Below are 25,967 nucleotides of genomic sequence, written 5' to 3' on the forward strand. Positions count from 1 at the left end.
TTTGAAAATTTCATTTTACTTTTTTTTCTTCTTAAATTATAACTTTTAATTTCTTTATTTTCATCATGGTTCCTCTAATTTTAAAAATATAAAATTGTGATCCTTCAATCATATTAACATATATTAATTCTTAAGTAAAATGACATTTAATAAAATAAAATAAAATATCTAAAAAAATTATATAAATAAATTTATTAATAAAATAAATATTAATCACTTGTTAAAATAAATATAAATTGTGTTAATTTATATCTCATTTTTTAATTTTATTTTCATGTATTATGTCACTAAATATTATCTTACTTAAATGGTGACATGTTATAAAAAAAAGGTCAAAATTTAATGATAAATGAACATTAAATAGGTGAGTAGACTAAATTAAATCGTATATTTTTAAAAATATGAGATAAAAATTCTTATTTTAAAACAGATATCAAAACCATATATTAAAAAAGTAAATAAATGGACTAAAATTATAATTTAATATTTTTTAATGATAATAACACATCACATCATTGGTTAACCGCATCATTAATATTAGGTAAAGGTTGCTAAGTTAACCAACAAAATACATATTAAAAAACTACTGTGACATGTAATTTTGATTTTTTCAAATTCTCAAACTTTGGGGACCAACGCTGGTTCACTAGAAGAAGAAAAATGCAATCAAGTCGCAGTCCATCCGTACTTAAAAAATACTAATAAAAGAGTTGTTTAAATCAATGGATGGTGCTCTGTTGGGATGTAAGTAAAGTTTTACATCGTTCAAATAAGAGGATGGACATGAATTTATATATATACACTTGTTTCTATTAGTTAAGAGGCCTTTTAGGTAATGTTTAAAAATAAAATTGTGAGAGCTTAGAACCAAAGTAAACAATATCTCATCAATATGAACACGTATGTATATGTGTAGTAACTAAACACGCACCAATCTCCACCCATCTGAATTTGATCGTTATTGAAAGCTGCGTGATTAGTGGTCGGACAAGGAGATAGTGGACCACAAATTCATAAACCAAAAGTGACAAAGCCCCCAACACGAAAGATACCCCAAAATTTCAAGATCACTATCATGCATGCATAATGACATGGACGACTATGTGCATAAATAAAAGCAATGTACACAAAGAAACATTGAGAATCAAGGAAAGACCATACGAGGAACGGTTAGTAATTATACCATATGAGTTGTGTGTACGTCCCATAATACAAGGTCCATCCAAGGATTAGCTACATCTTAATTCTTAAGCAACTTTCCGGTATTTAGCTTGTATATCATGTACTTCTACAAGAATTTATTAATTAAATTAGAATAATTTCAAATTAATTGATCAATACCCTCAATAATTATGAACTATAATTTTAAAACATGTAAAATGAGAAAAGAGGACAATTCATATTATTTTATAGTAATTATGGAAACAAAGACATTAATGATGGTGTTACCAACACCAAATGATAATGGTGATGATGAAGGATGATAGTGGTGGTGTAACAAAGTTGAATTTAACTGCAATAACAATAGTGATAATCAATGTTGATATTGGAAAAATGACAATAATAATAATAATTACACAAGAAATGTTTATAGTTGACTTTTAATCTCAATCATTACTTATTAATAGTTTTCATTTTTCATTTTAAGAGACTTTTTATTTAAAATTCTTCCTATATATTGATATCAAGTATTAAAGATGGTGAAATTAAACTTTAAATAACTTCTTTAAGAATGCAAATTTAACAAATCTAACATTTAAAATATGTGAAATTATATTTATGATTATGTACATCAAATTTCATATAATTTAAATTTTTCTAAATATGTTATCTAACAAGGGATATCCAATAACTTCTTATCTCTAATAGTTATTATCATGTCTATTTTGAAAATCTTTGTAGCTCCTTTGAAATTTTCAAGTTATTGATCCATTATAACTCTTTTCTTTGTATTCAAAACTATTCTTTGAAAGGTTTCATATAGACTAACTGATACATCACAATCTAAATTAATTTTTTTGTCATAATGATACCTGAGACCCAAAGAAGATAGTAGTTAAATGACAAAATTAAATTTAAAAAAAAGATAGAATTGAAATAGTAAGCAGCTTGCATGAAAAGGTATTTGCAATTGTTAATTCCACCTAGTCCACTCTGTTTTATATATTGTCTCTTGTTTTTGAATATTTTCAACAATTTATTCTTTCACCTTATCTATTAATTCATAAATGTATTGTATGGTTGTTTTGAATCACCATCTACAAGTCATAACACTTACATGTGTAGAATGACACACTTTAGATAATAAGTGATTCATCTCCAAAATCTACCATCACTCAACAGTAGGTCATAACTTGGCTTAACCTCATTTTTACTAGCATGTGAATATTCCTTCGATGCAAATATAGATTAAGAACATTATTTTGTAGTTTAATGCAATTCAATATAAAATAAAAAGTTGCAAACTTTTTCATAATTGATTTTTCTAATTCTCTTCACTTAGAATATTTCCTATACAAATTGAGAATTTGTATATGCCTATATATATAGGTCATGATTTCTTTACATCAACAATTATACTATAGAATATCAAAAGTTCTCAAATGTCCTCAAGGATTAGATCAACCCAATAGGCTACATGAGGAGACTAAAATAATTTGATTCTCTCTATTTACTGCAAGAATAAAAGATTTGTCTGTCTCAACTTGGAATACTTATTCCTCTCCAATCTCTTTCACAATGTTATCCATCAACTCAAACATTTTGCTCCCATCTTTAATCACATCACTAGTATTAATAGATTTCAAAAATAGTAATCTCACTTAGATTATTAACTAGAAAGTTAGTGGGCAGTCTTCCTTTCCCATCCATCCAACCATCATACATCAAAGTACATCCCTATTTCTCTTATTTATTTTATTTTTTTTAGACATTTTAGATATTGTCAAACACTTAGTTTAAAAAAGATACCCTCACATCATGATGATAGGCAGGAAGTTTTAAACCTTTACCATACTCTCTAGCAAATTTCAACATTTTAGCAAAAAGAGGACCCTTACCAAATTAAATGGTAATGCACTGTCATAAAGGCATTTGAAAATTACTTGAATTAAAACATTCTTATTTTTACAAACTTCATTCATTGTCTTTAGTTTAACAATTTTAGATGTTCCCTCCTTTCTTTTCACTACTTGATCCCAACAATCAAGACTAATCTCTTCTTTCTTTTTTCCTCAGTTTCCAATAATTCGACAAATATTTCCTTAAAATCATCTTAAACACTTGTACAAGCACTCACATTTATCTTTGTTCCAAAAGATAACGTTTCATCCTAGCAATTTCACCCGATACACATGTGAACAAAACATATATTTCACTTGAAGTCTATTTGGGAAGACACTTTCACAATATTGCTGTGTAATATCAACCACCAACCACCAGCAACAGGAAAATAGGAAACCACCAACCAGCAGTAATAACGCCAAGTTACGCATGACCCGACCCAATTCGGGTGCGATCCAAAATATCATGAATCGCAAGACTCGTTCCCAAATCGCGATTCCAACGATTCCCACACGATACACGCAATTTGCCATGCGATACAAAAGCCAAAAACGATTCTTGAGATTCGCATTGTTTCTGCAATGAATCGTGTATTCTTCTGATACTAACTAGTAACTACCATGAATGTGACCATCAAACCTCAACAATTACTACACGCCCCATCACAAGAAAAGAATTCAAAGAAGAAAAATGGTATGTATTTTGTGAAGAGATGGAAAGAAGAAAGGAAAAGAAAAACGAAAGAGAAATGATACAGTCACATATGATAAGCAATGTGATATAATAAGAGAAAAGAGAGATAAGCTGAAAGAAAGAGGGGCAATGATACTATAGAAGATTATAATAGAGCCTCAGCATTATATTATTGAATCATATTATGCGGTCAATACATGTAACGAATGAACTACCAGCTCCCTAAGAACAAATTTCCCAATACCAAATCACTATGGATAGTGAAAGAAGAAAAAAATAATCTGAACCCCTTTTCTAAGATATCAATAGAAGTGCAGCTGACAAGGATGCTGCAGGGTTTCTTCTAGTCTTCTGCTATGTTAGAATTCTAAGTATTCAAATTACTGCATTTGAAACCCCATAACCATCACGATGAGATTTCTGCCATTTCCATGCAATCTTCAAACTCTCTTGAAGATCAGTGTGCTTAGCACTCCAATTCAATTCACGTTTGATCTTAGCTGGGTCACTATACACCTCAGCATAATCACCAGGACGACGAGGAAGGAAGTCTACTTTAATGTCCACCCCTGTAGCCTTTTTACAAGCTGCCACAAACTCCTTCACTGAACTACCTGATAAACATAACACCCTATCAGAATCTTGAGACAACTAAGCAATGCTGTTTTACTAAAAAGAAATCTTAACATGATTTCTATTTTCATTTTTTTTTTCACTTTTATCTGTATAAACTTTAGAAAGCAGGAAATAAAGTGAAAACAGCATATGTTTTTTAATGTCAAACTACCCTTAAAGCAGTACATTCATAATCAAAGTGAGAGAACTAAGGAGGAAGCTTCAAGCTTTTATTTTTTGTTAGAAATATTGTGCAACTTTTGTAATGGGCATTGTTCGTCTTTTAATATTTTTTAATCATTTAATTTTAGCTCTTTGTTTGGACTTTTATGTGTGCTTTTTTAATTGTTTTAGTTGGACCTTTAGTGGGTCTCTTAGAAATGGACTTCAGGCCATATTGGTTTTCAGGCATGTAGCATAAATAGGCTAATGTAGACATTGTAATTTGTTTCGATTCATTTTGAAAATTGAAGAGCCATTGGCTTAAGAGAGAATTATCTCTTTTGTTCTTGAGTAGAACCTTAGATTCTCTTATCAAAGAAATCTTTTTCTTTGTGGTGAATCCTCCTCAACTCATCATTCCTTCTAGGAGTGTGGCGTTGTGCTTCACGTTCTTATCTAATTCCACTTTTTCTTTTATTTTCCTCAATTTTTGTTCATATATTTGGTGTGAAATTGATGTTAAAAGATCCTATGAGTTTCATGGTTCATCATAAAGTGTTTAACCTACCCTTTCCAGTGCCAACATTGTAGATCCCAACTTTAGCAGATTGTGCCTTTTCAAGAGCTTTCACATGAGCATCAACAAGGTCAGTTACATCAATATAATCTCGTACGCAAGTTCCATCAGCCGTCTTATAGTCTGTTCCTCTTACCTGCAAAGCAGCAGCACCCACAATGAGCACACTACTCCATGAATTTGATGTTATTGAAAGAGTTTTCAACATAATCATCTAGATCATTTGAGCAAAGTAGTAAATAATGATTAACAGAAGAAAAAAAAATTAATTTGAGTCTTGAGTCTTGACGCACAGGATTTACCATGAACCAGTAAATCATGTTTAAGTATACAGACCATTTCCAAGGAATTGTATGGCCAAATCCTTTTTAAAACAAACTTTATCAACCATGTTTTCAGCATAAATGAAATACAATTGCAACAAACTTTAACGGATAAAAAGCCTGGGCACACAAAACAGACTTGGCAGGAAACTTGGGGCTAAGCCAATATTTTACATGAATAAGAAAGCAGCTACAAACTGAAACATAACAGGCCTAAAGATTATCACTTGCAAGAGAAATATGTACATTATATACCTGATATTAAAAAAAATTAAACACTTACATTCCAGACCAAATGTATGGAAAAGAAAAATGGAAGATTTATCAAGAGCTTGAAAAAAAACAACAGCTTAAGCTAGTTGCCCCTTATTGGTTCTTCTGACAATGCATTATATATGCACTGCAATCTCCTTAAAAAGAGTCATTTTTTTAATGAAGTGTAATGAAATAGAAAGATATTAGGTTCTTCTGTTTGAACTATCAGAAATAGAACATAGAATGGGATGGAATAAAACTAGAATGAATGCATTCGATGCATTCCATCCAACACCCTCTCTTTTTGTGGGTGGGGGGCTTAAGTGGGAAGAAGTGGAATTCTTTTTTACATTATATTATAAAAATACGCAATGGAATGATAACTTTATTCCATTTGAACAAGTTCAATTTATTCAACTCCATCATATTCCACTTATCATTAAATAACTGAACATAGACTGATTGCTATAAAGAATTCCTTTTAGCCAAAAACAAAGATGAAAGTATCAGTATCACCATACCTTTAAACCAGGTATAATACCACGAGCAGCATCAAAGCAGGCACCCGATATTCGGCCTTGTTCTCGTAATTCAGGCCTAGGAGCCTCACCCAATCTTCCCTCAGGGTCTGATCCAATCACATTGAAGTATCTGGTGATTTCCCAAAGTCATCAGTAAAATTACCAGCATAGATAATTCTAAAGTATTATCAAGTATCAACTTCCATTGATTGGTTATATTTCATCCATAGACAAACCTCGAACTGTGTGTATTATATCAATAGTCCAAACTAAATAAAGTGGGCAATTTTGTTATGCCAATAAATCAAATAAAATATTTTTTCCACCACTATTCCTTTTGGTATATGCCAATAATCATTCTTATCTCATATAAAGGATCATGCTGGAAGCTCCAAAAGTTTTTCCCGATACATGCATTGATTAAGTAGATCAATAAGAAAATCATGGCAACCATTTTGCAAGGTTTCCATATATTTCATATATAGTAAGAATCACTTGACGTTTTTGCAACAAAAGGCATGTGAAATAAGATATATAAGAAGTTATTTAAAATGAATGGAAATGTAAATCCAAAATACAAACCTCAGAATCATTATAGCCATGTCTGAGTTTTTAGAAAAATCAAGGATGATATCTTCTGCCATCTTCTTGGCTTTCCCGTAAGGATTTATTGGGACCTGACATATAGCACACCAATTTTAACACTAAATTTCCAAAAGCAGTAAAGCTAATTTGGGAGGCAATGAAAAACATAAAATGTTCTCAACCAATCCCCATTCAACTGCCCTTAGATTCCCACCTGCTTCGTGTCTTCTGTAATGGGCATCTTTTCAGGTTCCCCGTATGTTGCACATGTACTAGAATATATTAATGTCTTCACATCATGTTTAGCCATATTCTCCAATACCAACAACGTGTTTGATGTAATATTGTGATAATACCTGACAAAGATGCAAATATATTAAATTAATAAAGTAAAACCAAAAACCATAACTAACCATTTTCATAACAACAATTTATCCAACTCTGCAAAATCATATCTAATTACAAAGATTAACAATAGCATAATGCATTTCTTTGATTGCAAATATGGGTGTACTCAAAATCAACCCAAAAATATCCTCTAGATAAAGATGATTTAAGAAATGGTCCAACTTATCTATGTCTAGCATCGTACTTATTGCAAACATTATTATACCAATAAGAGTCTGTTTGGATACAAGCTAGATGCATTTTTGAAAACTTCTCTACTGAAAATAAAGAATATTTTCATGTAGATAAGCTATCAAAAGTGTTTCTGAGCTTGTACCACAAATAGGCTCAAAGAACAACTATGGTTTGTCTTTGAAGTTCTTTTCCACAATGTCAAACAGTAAGTAGAGAAATACATTATAATTAAACTCAATGCATTATCAGAATAGAAATTTATTAGCAAAGCCAAGACCATAATAGAAATTTTTGTGCCAGTTCAAATAATGTTGAAAATGTCAACGCGCATCTAAAAGAAAATTTGTGATTTGTGGTACTTTGATATAGATGGTGAAAATTAGAAACAGAACACAAGTGCTACTTTCCACAACTTATTCAGCTGAGATTAATGTGACTGAACAAAATCCATAAGTGCTTACTTAAGAGGATCCATGGTGCTTTCTCCCACATATGCAACAGCAGCAAAGTGCATCACAGCATCAAATTTGTTCTCCAAAAATATTTTATTAACCTGTTAACCAGTTTATATGCATCAATAAAAAAAATTATATATAAAAAAAAAAAAAGCAACATCAAAGTATTTGTTGTAACAAAGAGTGTAAGCATACAGAGTTTGGATCTCCCAAGTCAGCATATATAAATTGAAGCCTTCCAGGTTCTGGAAATAATTCCTGAAGAACTCTGACGGCACCCAAATTTCCTCGTGACAGATTGTCCTGCCAGAAAAAAAAATGTTATGCTTTAGCAACAACACTATCGGTGCATTTGGCTTTGACAGAGAATCATATTTTATTAATAGACATACTACTATGGTGACACGATAATTATCCTTCAGAAGTCGTAGAGTAGCATGTGAGCCAATAAATCCTGCACCCCCGGTTACTAAAACATGAGTGACTCCAGGTTCGTGAAAGGCAAACTGAAAAAGGGGGGAAAACAGGAAAACAAAAAAAAACAAAAAACAAAGAATTAGCTAGCTGAGTAAAAGAGAAAAAGTACAGTTGACATGAATACACAGATACACAAGTAAAAAAAAAATTAAGAGACAGAGAGAAAGAGAAGGAAATTATAACTGAAAAATATATCCATATAACTACTTTATATGACTATCTTTCTATGTCACATCCCTCCAACAACAAAAAATAGTCCATCATTACCATCTATGATCTATCATTTTAAGGTATCTTTCAATAGGTAATAAGCAAACAGCCAAAGAAACTAACCAGGATATACATATATATATATGTGTGTGTGTGTGTGTATGTGTGTGTTTTGACCCCCCCTCCTCCTTTTCATCCCCCCAAAACTTAGTCAATTGAACATATAAAACTGTTAAAGAAAACAGTTGTTATAAAAATTACCCAAAAAGCATCATCTTCGGTTCTTCATACATTTCAGGATTAACCACACACAAGTAGGAAGATGTAAAAACTTAAATACATTGAATGAGTTGAGTCAACTCAACAAGAATATGTTAGTGTGACTCCCTTTTTTCCCAAAAACCACCCATACAGAAACCACACTGAACAACGAATAGAAGCAAGCCTTATCCCACTAGACCTCACTATGCAGGAGATTTCTCAAATCTCAATGGCCTAATAAATGTCTCCAGTCTATTTTATGAACCTAAACAATCAAATAAACTATGAAAGCATTGTATTTATAAGTTTAATGGGATTTAGACCCACATCTCTCCCAAGTCTAATTTTTAGGTACAAGTGTATTATAATTTATAGCACCAAGTCACCAACTACAATAAACAATATAATCTACACAAACATCAAGTATAACAGATGCACTAACACATGTAGTTTGACCATGGTAATGGTGTGACATTCTAATGGAATAGGGATTACCGGACTAGGGGAATTCAAAGATGGAGATCTCTTGATCATGATAATACATAGTGTCGTTAGTACTGCAGCAAGAAATACTTTCCCAACAAAATTGCCCTTCCTTTTAGGATCTGCATAATCCATGCCTAAAGGACAGGGGAAAAAGAGAGAGAGAGAGAGAGAGAAAGAGAAACAATTTCAATCACCAATTATATGATAAGTGGGGACAAATAATAACAAACATGAAATAAATTACATGACGATGACATTGACAATTCATATACCTGCACCCAATCTATCTTTTAGTCAAGTGTAACAAAAGGTTTCCAATTCCATTTTCAAATGTATTAATAATTTAAGCAACCAAGCTTCAATTAAGAGGAAAAAAAAAAAAATTGGTCATACCACCATTCGTGCTCAAATTTAGAGGGCATAATCTTACCTCCCATTGCTGTAGCTCTGGCTGCCCTTGACTGATTTCTGGACCTGCCAAAATTTAGCATTTGCAAAATCCCAACTGCTTAGTGTGTGGAATGAGATCTTTTCCTAAATATCAGTGATCAAATCAAGCTCCACTGCCCAGACAGATCTTGAAAGACATGCTGCATTTAAAATCACACCATATGAGATATTTTCTCCTCTAAGAAGTCAACAATGAAAAACAACCAAACAAAAGAATAAAAAACAAGCAAAGGGTTGACCCCGAAAAACACAGTAAAGTAAAAAAAAATAAAAAATAATAATAATAATAATAATAATAATAATAATAAATTAAAAAAGGATGAACATGAAAGCAAAATAGCAAAAAGGAAGGGGTCAAGTTAAATTAAGCCAATGAAATGTTAAAAAACATAGAATTCAAATAACCACAACACTTTTGCAAATGATACACGACCAGTTCAATTCACCAACCAATTCAAAACTAGAACATGGAAAAACAAAGAGAAGGCACCCAGAATCCCAAGATCCACAGAAATCAGTACAAGAACAAACCAATAGAATAATCAAAACACACATACAGACACACACAAAGCCAAAAGTTAGTCTCTGCATAACTCATCATTCATAACACTAACAAAAGACACGCACACTAAATTGTTCCTGAGAACATTAAAGGCGAAGAAACAACGGAAAAACAAAGCTCCCAAGAGGACCACATTCCCCATTCAACAACCCACCAAGAAAAAGCCACAAATTTTAAACAAACCCAGAAGCCTCCACACTCCACAGTTTCAAGATCCAACACACGACCAATGCAAACAAAAACCCATCACCAACCATTTCAGCACAACCCCACTTCAAAACGACCCACCAAATCAAAATTCAGAACCCCACATAAATTCCCAGAAAACAAAAAACAAATTTCCAAGCTTTGATTATAACACCAAAGAAGCGGTTCATCAGAGGCACAATCAGAATTACCTCGAAGAAAAATGAAAGCCAAAAAAAAAAAACGAGCTTTGAGAGTTAGCGGCGAGATCTTAATAAAAGAAAAGGAATAGATAAAAATTGAGGAGTGTAAGAGACGGTGGGGAGAAAGAGTGGAAAATGGAAAGATGTGGAAAATGGAAAGAGAGTGGCATATGAAGGAAAGGGTCCAAAGTCCAAAATTGAAGGGTGGTCTCGAGAGAGCCTTCAATATTTGATGAAGAGAGAGAAAGTGGCGGAGGGTTCTGTGCGTGCAGTCCATGCTGTCGAAACGCTAGAGAGAGAGAGAAACACCCACCCTCAATCAAAGGAACAACGACATCATACCACTTCTTTTTTCATTTTCATTTCTTTCTTTAACTATTTTCTTATTCTTATTTTCATATTTCTCAAAAAAATATTATTACCATGAATTATTAATATTTATATTTCGAAAGAAATTAATTTTTAATTATTAATTAAGAATATTCTTAGCATAAATAAAAATGTATAAAATGAGATTTTGCAATTATGATAGTAAATATTTTAAAATTTGATAGTTTTAATTCAATTGGGACATTTGTTTTAATGAGTAGCAATGTCGTTGGGAGTATTAAATGAAAATTAGAGTTATAATATTTTGATTGAATCGTTAAAAGGTTAATAAATGGGTGGTACTTGAAATTGCAGGAGCTTTTAGAGTGTCCAATGATATGGTAGCACTTGTTGAGTACTGTTGGCGACGAACGCGGGACGGTCTTATGTAATGGGCCACCGTTTTCCACTTTGGGACCTACGTGTCCCGTCAAACTCAACGTTCAACTTCAACCACGTCCACGTCCCGTTTCTTCATTTCAAATATTTTATCACTATTCTCTGCTTCTTTCTTAACGTTTGCATTGATTATGTTACATTATTATTATATTTACAATGATTATGCTATTAATATCGACTCTATTTTAGAAAATAAATTTTCATCCGAATATCTTCATGTTATTCTTTCACGTATATTAGGACTTCTTCGATGAAGTTACTTCACTTATCACATTAGCATAAAAATGGGTATGTGAGTTACTTAAAATTTATAAAAATTACTTATATAAGCATCGGTTCTTAAAAAAGAGAAAAAATAAGACTGATGTGACAAGTAAAGTTGCTTGTAAACAACTAATTGAAGATGTTCTTAGTCACTAATACTTCATATCAACGTTATGATTAAAAAATATTTTAATATCAAATAAAAATTAAATTAATATGAAATTATATATCGTTCTTAACTTAATTCTTGATTTTAATAAAATTTTAAAAAGAATAATTAAAAATATACTTTGTAACTATTTAAATTTTTCATCAAATAAATTATTTTTTAAAATAAAAATATATACGTGATACAATAATATTAGAGCATCTCTCATGGGATTGCTTATAAGCAATTCCCTGCGTCACATCACTGTCAAATTAGCTCTAGTTCACTTTATGAGTTGCTTAAATTTTAGCAGAATTGCTTGTAGAAGCAATTCTGCTAAAATTTAAGCAACCTATAAAATGGGCCAGAACTGATGTGGCAGTGATGTGACACAGGGAATTGCTTATAAGCAACCTCCATTGCAGATGCTCTCATGTGACACACACGTGATATATTTGAAGAATGACACATGTCGTGTAGATGTGACTATATAATATTAATATTATAATTTTAAAATTAAAATGATATTGTGTTATAATCATATGTCATGTGATATATATATGTCACATGTCACATTCATGTAACACATGTTACATATCACTTCACACCTATATCACTTATATGTCACATGACATTATCCTACTATTTCTATTTAAGAAAATGAAGTTTATTTGACTCTTTTTTTTAATTTCATTAGAATTAAGAACTAATTTAAAAGTGAAAGATAATTAAAAAGATTAATTTGATTATTTATTCTATTAATAACACTTATTTATATTTTATAATTATATTACAAAATATATATTAATTTTCTATAACTATTTATATTTATATATAAAAGGAATTTTTATTTATAATCATTAAAGAAAGTAGTTTCATTTTTTTGAAAGTTGTCATGTCATTTTTAAAATACAAATATAACAAGTGTTAATTTATTTTATTCAATTCTTGAATTTCAAAACACGTTGAATGAAACTTCTCTTTCACATAATTTTGACGTTGAACGGAATATCACGATAATATAAACACACTTTAAATAATTAGACATGTGACTTGACATTAATTAGATTTTATTTATTTTATTTTAAAGTTTTTTATTTTAAAAGTAATAATTTAAGAATTTGAAACATAAGAAAATCACCAAAAAATATGTCTTCTGCATTTAAAAATAAAAAATCTCAATAATTAACTCATATATACATATTAACATTTTATTTTCCAATAAATTTTAAATGGAACTATAATAAATTGTGATACATTAAGGAGATCTAACTCAATTAATTAAGCATGATACATCATTGTTGTAAAAAAAAATAGTACTAAATTTGATTAAAATAAAAATAATCTATTATCAAGTGTTGAGAACTTGATTCATGTTTGATGAACCATACAGCTGTAACTTTTTTCCCAAAAATTAAAATATACATTATATTTATGTAAATATAATTTTGACAATTCAACTTTATGTAATATAAATAATCTGCATGTTTTTATTTAATTAACTATTTTAACAGATAATTATTAATTTTTATTATCTTTCTAAGAAATTTTTTCTTAAAAAAAAGCAATCATTTCTTAATTTTAAAGATGTTGTCAAACATGCATATATTAACAAGGAAATTTTTAAGATTCTCTTTTTTAAACAATTTTTTTTTATATCTATACTATATATGATCACATAATATTATTTTTTTAATAAACCGAATATTTGGATTATTTTGATAGAAATTTGGATTACATGCCACGGCTTAGATATTTGACAGTATTTACGGTGGTAACCGACAACTAAGGAATTCCTCAAACAATATATTCATGTACCTCGAAATATTTTCCCTCACATATTTTTATGGTTAAAACCCTAATTTAGACTGTTATAATAATTTAAAGTTTAAATTTAGTCTTATTTTAATTTTTGGGTTGAATTTGGTCTTAATTAATTTAAAACACTTCAATGTGGGACTCCCGTCTAAACTTGACTAATGAAGTTAACTCTTAGCCACGTAGATGTCAATTGGACGCCTACGTAAATTTATTATGTACGATTTTCTTCTCCTTCTTTATGTTTTTGTGGATGGCTATGTTTTTCTCCTCCTCCTTCTTCCTCTTCTTCTTTTCTTCCTCCTCCTCCTCCTGCGTCTTCTTCTTCATTGTTGTTGTTTGTCCCATGTCCCCATGTTGACAAATTTGTTTTTCTTCTCCTCATCTTGTCATTTGCAGGATTTGAACTTAGAGTTTATTGTGTTACAACGAAAATATCGCAGATGTCATCCAACTCACCCAATGAACTCAATGAATTCAAGTGAGTCTGAAGGTCATGATAGTAGGTATTTTGTTCCCTGTTGCTATTGTGGGGAGGTCGATGTGTTGCGAACAACAATGACATATGCAAATGTTGGTAAAAGATTCTCGGGTTGTCCAAATTACAAGGTATGTTAAGTATTCTAATTAATTTTATTTTGCCCTAGTTTCTGATATAGGGGTTTTATTACTGGTTAAAAAAAATTGTAGTTTGATGATGTTGAACAGCAAGGGTGCAACTTTTTGTTGATAGTCAGGCAAAGGAGAAAGATGAACAATCTTCAGAGTTCTCTAAAGTCAATAAGATGTTAGATGAAATTGTTGATAATTCTTGTTAATTTTTTGTTGTCGTTGAATTTGGTCTTAATGTATGTAATTTGTAACAACTTGATTCAATTGGGAAGAGTATTTTATTATCATTGTTATTATTATTATTATCATTATTATTATTATTATTATTATTATTATTATTATTATATTTTAAAAGTAATAAATATATATGAATCGACAACATGGTGTCTATTGGTAGGTTAGTGATTAATATTTTGTCTACCTTTATATCTTTACATGTTTACGTCCCGTTGATTTCATAGTTTTTTTTTTATCACCTGCAATTGACGGACAAAATTTGTTTATATTTATATATTTTTAATTATATATATAATTTATTCGAGGCAATCTTAAATTGATCAGGATATAATCAAATACTATTAAACAGAAGCCTCTTTCTTAATAAAAAATTTAATCACTAATAGTGAGTTGTTATGATGTGAAGATTTATCTCCTTACTGTCCATATAATTAAATCCCCATTATTTATTTTTGAATGACATATGATCCTATGTAAGGCAAAATACTCCCGACACAATTTAAATTATTGCAGACAAATTATTGGCAAAGTAATTTAAAATTACTCTGCTCCATTCTCGCAAACATTTAAAATTAATGAGATTCTACAAAAGGAAAGATTAATGAAATGAGAAATGTGACTTTATAAGTATTATATATTACTACTAAAGTGAAATAAATTGACAGAGAAACAATTATAGGAGTACTATTTTTCTCCAACTAAGCAAACCACGTGCAAAACACATAAAATTTTCTCAATCTTTACTTTTTTCTTGAGAACTAAAATTATCACACCCTCGTACCTTTGTGCCAAAAATGCACATGGCCCTATTAATTTACAGAGCTTTTTTATTGAACAAAATTAATGCAGAAGAGAACAGATAAAGAGCTTGTTATGATTATAATATAACTGTTAGTTCATTAATTACTCCAAAAACTAGGATGAGAATTTTTGTGGGTATGGTCCCCCACTGTCCAATCTGTGATGGATCTCTTCACCCTCCTACGTTTTTTCTGTTGTCGGTTACTAACTTCCTTTTTCTCTCCCTTTAGCTTAAATACGAAGTTTACATTTATTAATCATCTTCTAATCAAGTACCCTTTACGTCAAAAAGGTCCAACAAAATTTGATATTACTCGACAAGTTTGGTGCCTCATTCTCAATCCTAAGAACTAGGAAGCAAATGACATTTGTGAGCCGTTTGGATAGAAGGAACGCAAGAATGAGAACAAATATATAAAATTTGAATTGAAATAATAGTGAGGAAGGAATGAAAATATTTAATTTTAATTATTTATTTATTTAACTAAATAAAATAAAATATATGATAATCCGTTTTTTTTCTTTCCAATAAAGAAAATTTCATAAATTAAGAAAAATAAAATAATTGTACATAAATAATTTTGATTATTTTTTTATTAAATTCAGACCACTCATCTCAATGTCCAAATATTTTTTTATCATTCTTCATAAATATTTTATGAGAGGATAAATATATTTTTATGAGCACATAACAAGAATGTTAAAGTAAATTTTAAACTAAGATGTTGAAAAGAAAGGTGATCCAATCACAAAGATGATCTCATTATTGAAATACTTAATAGTTTTCTTCTTTCTCTTTTTTTCAAGTGTGTTTTGTTTTTATAATGAATACCTGTCTTCCTTTGAGGAGACTCCTCCTTTTAATCTAGTAGTAGGGCTTCATGGCCCTAATTTTTCAGCTTGCCTCGTGATCCCAATCTCAACGTTTTTTTTGTTACACAATTTCTAAGTTTCACATATCTTAAATATACTTATCTTATAAAAATAGTGATTTTATATCCTTTATCCATTGTTTTAATTGTATCATTTTAACTGGCACAAGAACTCGATCAATAACTCCTTATGAGTAGATTGATTGATGTATGTGTTATAAAATATGATCAATCGATCATAGACCTATGAGAGTACAATTATTATTTAGATAATCAACCTCAAATCAATTGGCCATGGGCATACATAGGAGGGAGGTTGACCATATGCCTAAGAGGTAGGTTGACCACAAGTCTAGGACAATGGCTTAGGAGGTAGGTCAATCATGGACCTAAAAGCCTTATTCGAAACTTTACTTGAGTTATTGTAATTGACGAAATACATCGATTAATTACCCTCCTATGACAAGATTAGCCAACAATTAAGTAACTTGATAAGTTAGGTTGGTCCTAGGCGTATAAGAATACACAACCCTTTAGTCTATAGTCTATAGTCTACGAGACAAAAAGACTAATTAAATCATAAATCAAGTATAGTTTACAAAATCATGTTGTCGTTTATCAGATACTTGGTCGATCGGCCTAGAACAACATATCCTAATTGATCGACAAGGAAGATAGTATCGTGATCAATCGACTAAGAACATTGTATTGTGATTGGTTGACCTTGAGCTTATAAGGGTACAAAGTTAATAAAAGGAAAAAGAGATAACTTTCCTCAAATTAAGATAAATATATGACTATTGAGAACGTGCATCAACTAATGCAAAATAGTTTTGACTTAACTTTAAATTCAATTCTATATGCATAATTGTTAGAGGTTTCACATCATATAGAAATAAGACTATAATACTGTATATAAGTGAAAAATAACCTTATCTCATAAGTCGATTTTATAAGATTAATTAAGTTCATAATTCACTTTCTATAATCATGTTAAATGCCTAAAAAAAAATTTGTTATACATAATAATCATATAAAGTTCAAACAAAATTACTTATAATAAAAAAAATATTTGTGGTCTAAACACACACATATATAAATTAGAATATTAAATTTATGCTAATACATTATTTTATTTTTATTTTAAAAAATATTTATTGTAAATATATTTTTCTGCCCAAAACTTATCTTTCAACTTACCTAAATTTTGGTTCAATTCAATTGATAAAATGGACTAGGTTTGATTGAACAGGTATCGACCAAATTGTTGACAAAGTGATACAAAAATTCAATTCTAATCTTAAAATTCCTTTTAGAGTTCAATTGGTGAAAACCTAACTCAACTATAAAATTGTTAACTACTTTTAAACGTCCTGGGTTTTCTTTAAAATCAACATTGTGTTTTTTTTATTAGTAATTAATATTGTGTTTGTTTTTGGTGTTTTTTCACTTCTCAATACAACACACATTTAACTTTAATCCTTCTCCCACGTTGAATTGAAGTTAAATGTGACTCAACATAATGACAAAAAAAAAACACACTAATAAATGAACTTAAGCGGGTCAAGTATTGACTAAAAATTAGTACGTTGATTTAAGTGTGCTGAACTTATCTAAAAACTAAAAAATAAATAAATAAAATGTTATAAATTTGTTACATCCATTTATTCCTATATCTATTAATTGAAAGAAGCATGAACGATTCTGATCTTCAATACAAGTCATGAACTTGGGTAAATAGTCAATTATAACGAGAAAATATTAGAAGAAACGCTACCTTGTGCATTCCTTGTCAAATTAGGTGGACTTTGAATTTTTAATATCTACTTGCAAAGCTTTCCACCAAACATGGTGTGGACTTCAAAATTAAAGCACAAAGAAACCAATTAAGAGAACAACGTGTAGTTAAGAGACAACTCACTTTGCATATGCATTTTTTCGTTGTCTTTGAACCTACTTCACTTTAATATACATATGTGCATAGGTGAGTTGAATCCTTAGGATCAACTAAGCTAACTTGTCACTCTTTTTATTAGATAATATATTAGTCCATGAATTTGCTTAAACTATCTCGCATAATATTTGGTTATGACATGTTCTGTTAAATTTCTATAAAGTATGCATTCCTAATGGGTCAAAAGTAGAGATATTTCTCTACTACACTCAATTGATTATCCTACTTTCATATAAAAAGAAAAATTAAAACGAAAGAATTAAGTATCAATAATGCATTAATTAAAATAGGTTTTGTATTATGAAATAGAATAAACTAAATTACATTTTCTTCATCTCATTTTTATTTCTTTTTATCACTTTATGGGTAAAATTAGGGGTTTAAAATACAATTAAACTTAAATATTAATTATCACATTAACTATTTAATATAAGATTATGATCAATTTTACAATTTTAACGGTTAATGGATAAACATTTAATAATTGAACTAAAATTAAGAATTTTATAAAATTAGGAGGCTAAAAATGACAGAATTGACAATTGAAAGATCAAAATTACATATTAAATATTATAAGAGGATAAGAGTATACTTTTAAAAAATAAAATTAAAGGGTTGAACCTTGTAATTCAGTGACAGCATCACCAACCATAAACATAATCACAATGCCATAAATATTATACACATAACAATTTTACATGTGAAGCTCAAAACTCACATGAATCCCACGAGAGTTCAATTAGGAAAGTAACGGTCATGTTATAAATTTTACACCTCAACATTCATTACATGTTCATTCTCACATGAGTGGTCTCTAAGGATGGTTATCTAGAGACTCCTATTCCATAGCTGCAATATTTCTATTTCATAAAGACCTCATCCTCTAATCTTTTTGTAAGGATTTTTTATGGCAAGGTAACATGACATGATCACCACATCCCAACTTAAACTTCGATGAGTTCTTTAATGAGATTCCACTCTGTCGAAAGTTCTTATTTATATCTCAGAAAAAACTTGATTAGCTACATTCAGCACATCAAAAGAAAAAGTCACTAACCTCTCTCTCTCTCTCTGTATTCAACTTATTATCTTATTTATGTTTATTAAAACTTTGACATATAAAGTTTAAAAATATTATTAATTTAAAATTATATTAGATAAATACCATATAAGTTATTTTTCAGGGTTTCAGATTTGTAAAAAAGACCCCTTAAAAAATTCCAATCACAAAATGATAGCAACGAGGAAAGAAAGTAGAAACGAACAAGTTTGGGTGCTAACCTGAGCCCAACTATGAGGCCAAGCTTTACCTCAAAGATTAGCTGGGCTCCAGTAGATCACATAAACAGCACTCGCGACATTTTTTTTTTTTTTTTGCTTGTTTAAATTTCTGCTAGCTTCCCAATAAATATTTAACGGCAATGAATCGGAGCTAGTGCAATTTCTCAACTAAACATTAAATACAGAGTGCAATTGTTTGTGAAAACAAATGGAAGTTTAGGCAAACTTTTATGTAAAAAATATAGAAATAATAATAATAAATTCAAGATATACATTTCAACTTTTAAAGAAAAATAGATGAGAAAATTTTTATAAAAAAAATGTTAAGATGTATAAGTTGACTATAATGCATGAAGGAAGTTTAAATAATTTTACTTCTAAATTTTCTCAAAAGTTGTTGAAAACATTCTCCAAATAAGGCCTAACTGTATCCGCAAGATCCATGCAAAAGACAAATTAAAGGAAAAATCATTGATAAAACTGTTTCCATGAAAGTGCCCATATATCTTCAAGAAAATATGGATGAAACTACACATTTTGTCACACTATAATCGAATACTTTAATCATGATACGGTTGTTTCAGCCTTCTCATCCTCCAATTGCTTTAACTCTCTACGCCAATCTTCTAGTTTTGCTATCTTTTCCAACTGCTCTGGCTTCAGATCTTGCTCTGCACTTTTCTGCTCCAATGCTTCTGTAAGTCGAATCTGAATTTAACAGTCAAAAGATTAGGATAGGAAAATGTGAAGCACTATTTGAGATAGTTCTTTAGCAAGACGAAGAATAAAAGAAACACATCCACTATGTCATCCATTCCAATTCTCTAGACGATGGCCAAAACAATTTTAAATTTAACCATTAAATTAAGTTGCTTAAAGGGAATATTTTTCTAATAACATTTTGTCCTTCATGTGTTTGCTCTCACACAATCTCCTTTGTAATGTTGACATAATTAGTTGAGTTTCTGACTATTTATCATCAATAAAGACCCGTATAGACATTCATTTAAAGTAATAAGTCAACCAAAGTCCCAAGTGCTTCCCAGAAGGATTGCATTGAAGTGAATGCATGTTCTGAGAATTCTTCAACTAGACTAGAGCTAAATATTAGCCACATAAAGTCATTAACCTACTTGATTCTGTAGAAGTACCAACCAATGGGAACCTATCCAATGCTCCAAAAGAACAAAGTAACAAACAGATTCCAAAGAATTCATTAGGAACAACATTCACTTTTCCAGCAGTCTTCCTTTAGCAATATTTTCTTCCGAGTCACCATCAACTACAAAATTGAATATGTATGGATCAAGATTCATCTTGGTATCTTACTGCAACTTACAACAGGTGAGATGATAACCAGGATCGACCCTTATGATCAAAACAAGCGAATCTACTTAGAAATGGGACTAGTGAAACCTTCGAATCACTAACATTGTGCTTGATTAGAGAGAAATGAAAGAGGGGATGGGATTTTGATAAAACAAAAGAAACTGTTTGATTCAGAAGTTTAGAGGGGAGAGGAGATAACATGAGTGGGCAAAAATCCCGTTTCTCCACTATTGGCTTCCCTTTCCCTCCTCTCTTTTAAATCAAACAGTTAGTATTTTCTAAGTGCTACAGGATCTTGATTTCTGAGTAGCATAAAGATTTAAAAGTTCCTGGAACAGCATTACTTGAATATCTTTTTTATTTCATTTTTTCAAACAGATATAAGAATATTGAAAGAAAAATAGAGATAAGAGATCCTATGAAGAAGGAAAATGAAAACAGAAAGCCACAGAGGCTACAAGATGCAACAAAGCTCTTCTTAATCCAAAGAGAGAGAGCAAGAAAGCTCTCCCATCTGGTGGCACATCAGTTATAAATCCCTTGAGACAGGAGTGAGTAGGGAACACAACAAATCCTACTCCATAGCCAATACAAGGTAACGAGAAACCCTTGAAAATATGGACAATCCATGCAAACTCATACCCATGAAATTAACTCAAACACTTCTCATACATAAAAAAAAAAAAAAAAATACTAGATGGACAGGAGTGCCATAACCTATGAAGCATAAACTCTGACATAGTAACATGGGCACTAGCTAGTAGATACACCATGGACACGGTTAACATTGAAAATATAGGACATGGAGACACCACAATATATAACAGTTTAAAATTCCACAGCGCCATTCTCTTCATCCATATTTTTGTATACATTCAATATTAAAGACAAAATACAAATTTATAAATTTGAAACAATAAACTGCCCGGCCCCGTACTTATACAGAACTCTAGAGGATTCTATTCCCACTATCACAATCCCTTTGCTGCACCACGTCAATGATACGTTTAAAGACTTGTTTTTATTAAAATATCCACTCCCCACACTACTTTCAGATTCATTGATTCTACTACTGCATGTTGCAACTGAAAACATGTTAAGGAGCTCAGGAGTTAGGACCTTTATTTTCATCACTATAAATAATTGAGGGACATACCGACAGGATAAGTCATACATAACACAAACTAAGATCTGTTTGGATAAACTTTTACAAAACACTTTTAAGAAAAGAAAATATGAAGGGCAGATGAAATAAGTTTCTCTAAAAACTAAAATTAATCCATGCATAAGCTAATTTGTAGAAGATCTCCACATTAACTTTTCAAGAATATGACTTTGGCTAATGTATAAATGTTTTAGCTAATGGAGAAGTTTGTTTCATTTATTTATTCTTAAAAGTGTTTGTGAAATTTTTTTTGGAAACATGTACTAAACAGCTAAGTCAGGCAGGAAGCAAAAGGGCAGGGTTTTAGGAGAGTTTGAGCAAATGAGAAGGAAGGTAGTTAAAAAATGTTATAGGTTAGCGAGAAAGGGAAATGAGATGAAATATGAATTGGGAAATGGCATAAGTAATGGGTATGATAATGAGTGTAGAAAAAGAAGATATAAGATGTTGTGTGGAATGTTATTGAAGAAGAGTTAAAGCATAGATTTTGCAGTGACCTTCTTTCTGAGGGCACGAATTCTCTTATCTAAATCGAGCGCGGAGGGAGAGGAATCTTGGAGAGCAAGGTGATTTACACGGTGGGTGAGGTCGATCAATGTGTTTCCAGTATCATCGCTGACGCTGACGCTGACGCCACCTTCGAGATTCTTTTCCTTTTCGAGAGAAGCCTGAAGAATAGTAATAAAAATAGAGGAATTAAATTAAGCAGGAAGGGGAAGGGGAAGAGGAAGAGGAAGAGGAAGAGCAGAAGGATTAATGACTTGAAGACGCTTCTCCTTCTTGCGCTCGTTCCGCTTGACGGACTTGGTCTTGGGCCTGGCAGCATGGGCGTGTGGGTCGCAGCCGGGAGGCCCAGAAGAGGCGGTCTCCTTTTTCAACTGCAGAGAGGAAAAGGAGTGAGGAGTGAGGAGTGAGGAGTGAGAAAGAGAAAGCTTTGAGAAAAGAAGGAAGGAAAGGGAAAGGGAGAGACGAGTGCGGGTTTGGGCTGGTATTTGGCGACTTCGTCCTGAGGGACGTAGCCAGCGCGGATGCGAATGGGCTTGCGGAGGGTTCCGTCGGGGCGTCTGGTTGGGCCCAGGATCCTCTCTCCCTCTTTCAGGCTTTTGCTCAGCTCCGCTATTTGCTTCTTTCTTTCATCTTCCTCGCTCATCTTTACCTGCCACTGCGACCAACTTAGACCAAACTAGTTCCAACCCCTTCTTCGCCCTCCCCTTTCACTTTCATACTTCTTCATACCACCCCTTCCATCATCCCTCATCCCTCATATATTTTTTATTTATCAAATTCATTTTTACGCCCTTAAACTATTCTACTTATCTATAATTTCTTTTTTAAAAAATATATAATAAATATAAATTAAAATGGATAAAAAGTAAAAAATAATTCAAAATCTTATTCATTGAAAAAAGGTTTAAAACTTTTTTTTTTTTTTTTTTAAAGTCTCTGTAAACACTCACACGGTTATTTATATTTAATATATATAGAGGAGTGAATCTGCTTCTATCCGAAGGTGATTAAGTTAATGTATATCTTTTTATAATAAATGTGTTTAATTAATTTTACTTTTGTTGGTCACAAATTCATTTATCATATATTTCCACTTTAATATATATATAAAAGTGAATTTGTTTCGATTTAAGGTGATTAAGTTAATGTATGTCCTTTTATAATAAATTAGTGGGATTGAGATAGTGTGTGTCTCTAAAATAAAATAAAATTTAAAAATAAGTAATAAAAAATATGTTAGTTTAATTGATGTTATAATTAATTTATTAATTTTGAAGTTTTGAATTTGGTAAAAAAATATTTTTTTTTTAAATAAAAGGTATAACAGTGAATAAAATGTGGAGATAAAGATAGTTTACCAAAAGGAATATCTTTTTTATATATTAGGTATAGATGTACTTAATTAATTTTAATTTTGTTGGTCACAAATTCATTCACTTTTCCGGTTAGTGCATTTGCAGCATTGGACTATTTTTTTTATTATAAATTTGATTTAAAAAGATACATAATTTATCTATATCTATATATAAAGAAAATATATCTAAATCACTCTCAAATTATTAAACACCTTTGTTATTTAGTCTCAATTTTTATTTTATTTTAAAATATTTTAAATAAAATCTAGAAACACATAGTACCTAGAGTATACTAAAATAAGGTTATTATTTTTGTTTTATTTCTCTTATTTTTAATTTTCTCCATCTTGACCCTTTCAATTTTCGATTCCTATAATTTTCTATCTTTTTATTTATTTATTTTATCTTTTGTGATTTTTTTGGTAGGTTTTACGGACAAATGTAACAGTAAGGGCCAAAATAAAACAAAAAGCTATATGGATAAAGAAGAAAAAAATCATAAAGGGCAAAACATATCTTATAGAAATTAAAAACTTATTTAAGCAGTTCCATCCATTTAGATATTTGGTCATTCATTCCTGCTGTTGATTAGTATGCGCTGGGCTCGGCCCAATTCTCCCACTCATGTTTTTTTTTTCTTCTTTTGGTGAAATGCTAATTTTAGTCCATTCTCGCTCTTCTTGCCATCAAACTGAGCTTAGCCTAGTCTCAATCAAAGCCTTTTTCTCTGACTATTGGGCCTTGGTCTCTTTCTTCTTAAAAAACAAATTTGACTCAAAACCTAATATCTTTTCTAATAGTAATTTGTTAATGCCATCAAATTAACTGACTTAGTAATGATAAAATAGCCAAACCTAATAAAATCAATTTTTTGTATATTATATATAATAAAATCATCGATTAATTATATTATTTTAAATTAAAAAGGAATTGTTTTGAGCACAACGCTAAGTTGATCCTATGTTTTCGAAATATAATTAAATATGATGCACTAAGTACTTGCACAATTCTTTTAAATTTGTAAAGTTATTTTGTTTTAAGCACAAATGGTTTCGTTTATAGATTATGAGGATAAGATTACAAATGATGTCTCGGTTATTTGTTGAATTGAAATTTAAGCAACTATTGTATATATTTCTAAAATAGAACGATAACAATGTAATAAATTTTTTCAGAACAATATAATTGTGAGTCCTCTATTGCATAAATGAAGTCATCTATGCAGAAGCAGAAGTATCATCTGGTTTAAGAAGAACACCTCCAAGGCCTATTTCATTACTAGGTATGAAGTTATTTACGTTATTGAGAAGCAAGACCTCTTCTGGGGATGACTCATCTAGGTTCCCATAACGTTTCCACATCTTGTGAAGTTGTTTTCCAAACCTCTTCATTGGTGTTATGTTCTTGCACACAACCTGTGAACGTCTCCTTGAAGGGATCTTATGACTCCAAAAATATGGATTTTCCCAACCTAAGAAACAATATACTAATTGTTAGAAATATAATTAAGAAGAGCAAAATTATTCAAAGAAGAACTTAGCTTATATATATATATACCATTACCTGAATCATAGCTTGAAACAAGAACATTGTGTTTACCTTTGAGTTTTTTAAGGTTATCAAGGTACTCTGGTTGAAAATGAGTGGGAAGATAATCCTCAAGGTTACCCCTTTTCCTGTATCTTGATCCACATGCATTGCACAACACTGGCTTCTCTTCTGGTCCATTACGCCAAAGTGGAGTAACTGGTAACAATAACAAAACCATTCCTATCGATCAATAATTTGAGTCTTTTTTCTTTTCATTCTTCTTCTATTCATCACCATTTATGGCTTATTATTACATACACCTAAATGAAAACTGATTTTCCAAAGTCTTTAGCAGAATTTGTCATATAGAATAATTCCTCCTGCTGGCCTAGTGTATAGTTAAAAGAATTATAGTACTTTTAGATAGCCTACTAAGTTTTTATTTTTATCTTTTGGCAAAACCTACAAAGGGTTTGATAGGATCATTTTTCTTTTGATAAGTAGAATCATTTTCTTTAGCAATAGCTAGGTAGGCTAACCCCTAAATTTCAATTTAAATAATAATTCAGAATAAAACAATTTAAAGGTAATATAAAAAAAATTCCTTAATATTGAAGGAAAAAAAAAACATTTGTTATAACCTCCTAACACTATTTATTT

The 25,967-nt window shown here is 30.6% G+C and overlaps 3 protein-coding genes across 4 annotated transcripts; all 3 read right to left on the minus strand.

Moving 5' to 3' along the window:
- Positions 1 to 3,894: 3,894 nt before the first annotated feature.
- Positions 3,895 to 10,952, minus strand: LOC109790012 (UDP-arabinose 4-epimerase 1). Its single transcript, XM_083069285.1, has 11 exons — positions 10,676 to 10,952; positions 9,696 to 9,855; positions 9,275 to 9,399; positions 8,224 to 8,337; positions 8,027 to 8,134; positions 7,838 to 7,929; positions 7,009 to 7,150; positions 6,792 to 6,886; positions 6,210 to 6,339; positions 5,098 to 5,246; positions 3,895 to 4,366 (listed from the first exon to the last, which is right to left on the minus strand). Exons 2-11 carry the CDS (start codon positions 9,754 to 9,756, stop codon positions 4,132 to 4,134), a joined length of 1,251 nt encoding a protein of 416 aa, XP_082925411.1. The 5' UTR covers positions 9,757 to 9,855; positions 10,676 to 10,952; the 3' UTR covers positions 3,895 to 4,131.
- Positions 10,953 to 19,877: 8,925 nt separating this feature from the next.
- PYM (partner of Y14-MAGO) lies at positions 19,878 to 23,171 on the minus strand. 2 transcript variants are annotated; one of them, XR_002238885.3, is made up of 5 exons: positions 22,886 to 23,171; positions 22,677 to 22,793; positions 22,413 to 22,583; positions 20,555 to 20,703; positions 19,990 to 20,129 (listed from the first exon to the last, which is right to left on the minus strand). XR_002238885.3 is itself a non-coding variant. In XM_020349092.2 (4 exons), the coding sequence occupies exons 1-4, from the start codon at positions 23,063 to 23,065 to the stop codon at positions 19,986 to 19,988; spliced, it is 612 nt and encodes a 203-aa protein (XP_020204681.1). In that variant the 5' UTR covers positions 23,066 to 23,167; the 3' UTR covers positions 19,878 to 19,985. The 2 variants fall into 2 exon arrangements, 1 of the variants encoding a protein (XP_020204681.1); XM_020349092.2 differs by lacking the exon at positions 20,555 to 20,703 and having other exon boundaries at positions 19,878 to 20,129; positions 22,886 to 23,167.
- Positions 23,172 to 24,994: 1,823 nt separating this feature from the next.
- On the minus strand, positions 24,995 to 25,545 carry LOC109790010 (GATA transcription factor 27). The gene is made up of 2 exons (XM_083069928.1): positions 25,341 to 25,545; positions 24,995 to 25,248 (listed from the first exon to the last, which is right to left on the minus strand). Exons 1-2 carry the CDS (start codon positions 25,543 to 25,545, stop codon positions 24,995 to 24,997), a joined length of 459 nt encoding a protein of 152 aa, XP_082926054.1.
- Between the last annotated feature and the right edge of the window lie 422 nt (positions 25,546 to 25,967).

The sequence above is a fragment of the Cajanus cajan genome, chromosome 2 (genome assembly GCF_000230855.2).
Source record: "Cajanus cajan strain Asha chromosome 2, NIPB_CcT2T_4, whole genome shotgun sequence".
NCBI lineage: Eukaryota > Viridiplantae > Streptophyta > Magnoliopsida > Fabales > Fabaceae > Cajanus > Cajanus cajan.

Coding starts and splice junctions, on each gene's coding strand:
- LOC109790010 (XM_083069928.1), bottom strand. CDS start 25,545: ATGGTTTTGTTATTGTTACCAGTTACTCCACTTTGGCGTAATGGACCA. Junction 25,249..25,340: donor TGTTTCAAGCTATGATTCAG/GTAATGGTATAT, acceptor ATTGTTTCTTAG/GTTGGGAAAATCCATATTTT.
- LOC109790012 (XM_083069285.1), bottom strand. CDS start 9,756: ATGCTAAATTTTGGCAGGTCCAGAAATCAGTCAAGGGCAGCCAGAGCT. Junction 6,887..7,008: donor TTACAGAAGACACGAAGCAG/GTGGGAATCTAA, acceptor GCTATATGTCAG/GTCCCAATAAATCCTTACGG. Junction 4,367..5,097: donor GTTGGCACTGGAAAGGGTAG/GTTAAACACTTT, acceptor TTTATCAGGTAG/TTCAGTGAAGGAGTTTGTGG.
- PYM (XM_020349092.2), bottom strand. CDS start 23,065: ATGAGCGAGGAAGATGAAAGAAAGAAGCAAATAGCGGAGCTGAGCAAA. Junction 22,584..22,676: donor AGAAGGAGAAGCGTCTTCAA/GTCATTAATCCT, acceptor ACTATTCTTCAG/GCTTCTCTCGAAAAGGAAAA. Junction 20,130..22,412: donor TTCGTGCCCTCAGAAAGAAG/GTCACTGCAAAA, acceptor TGTTAAATTCAG/ATTCGACTTACAGAAGCATT.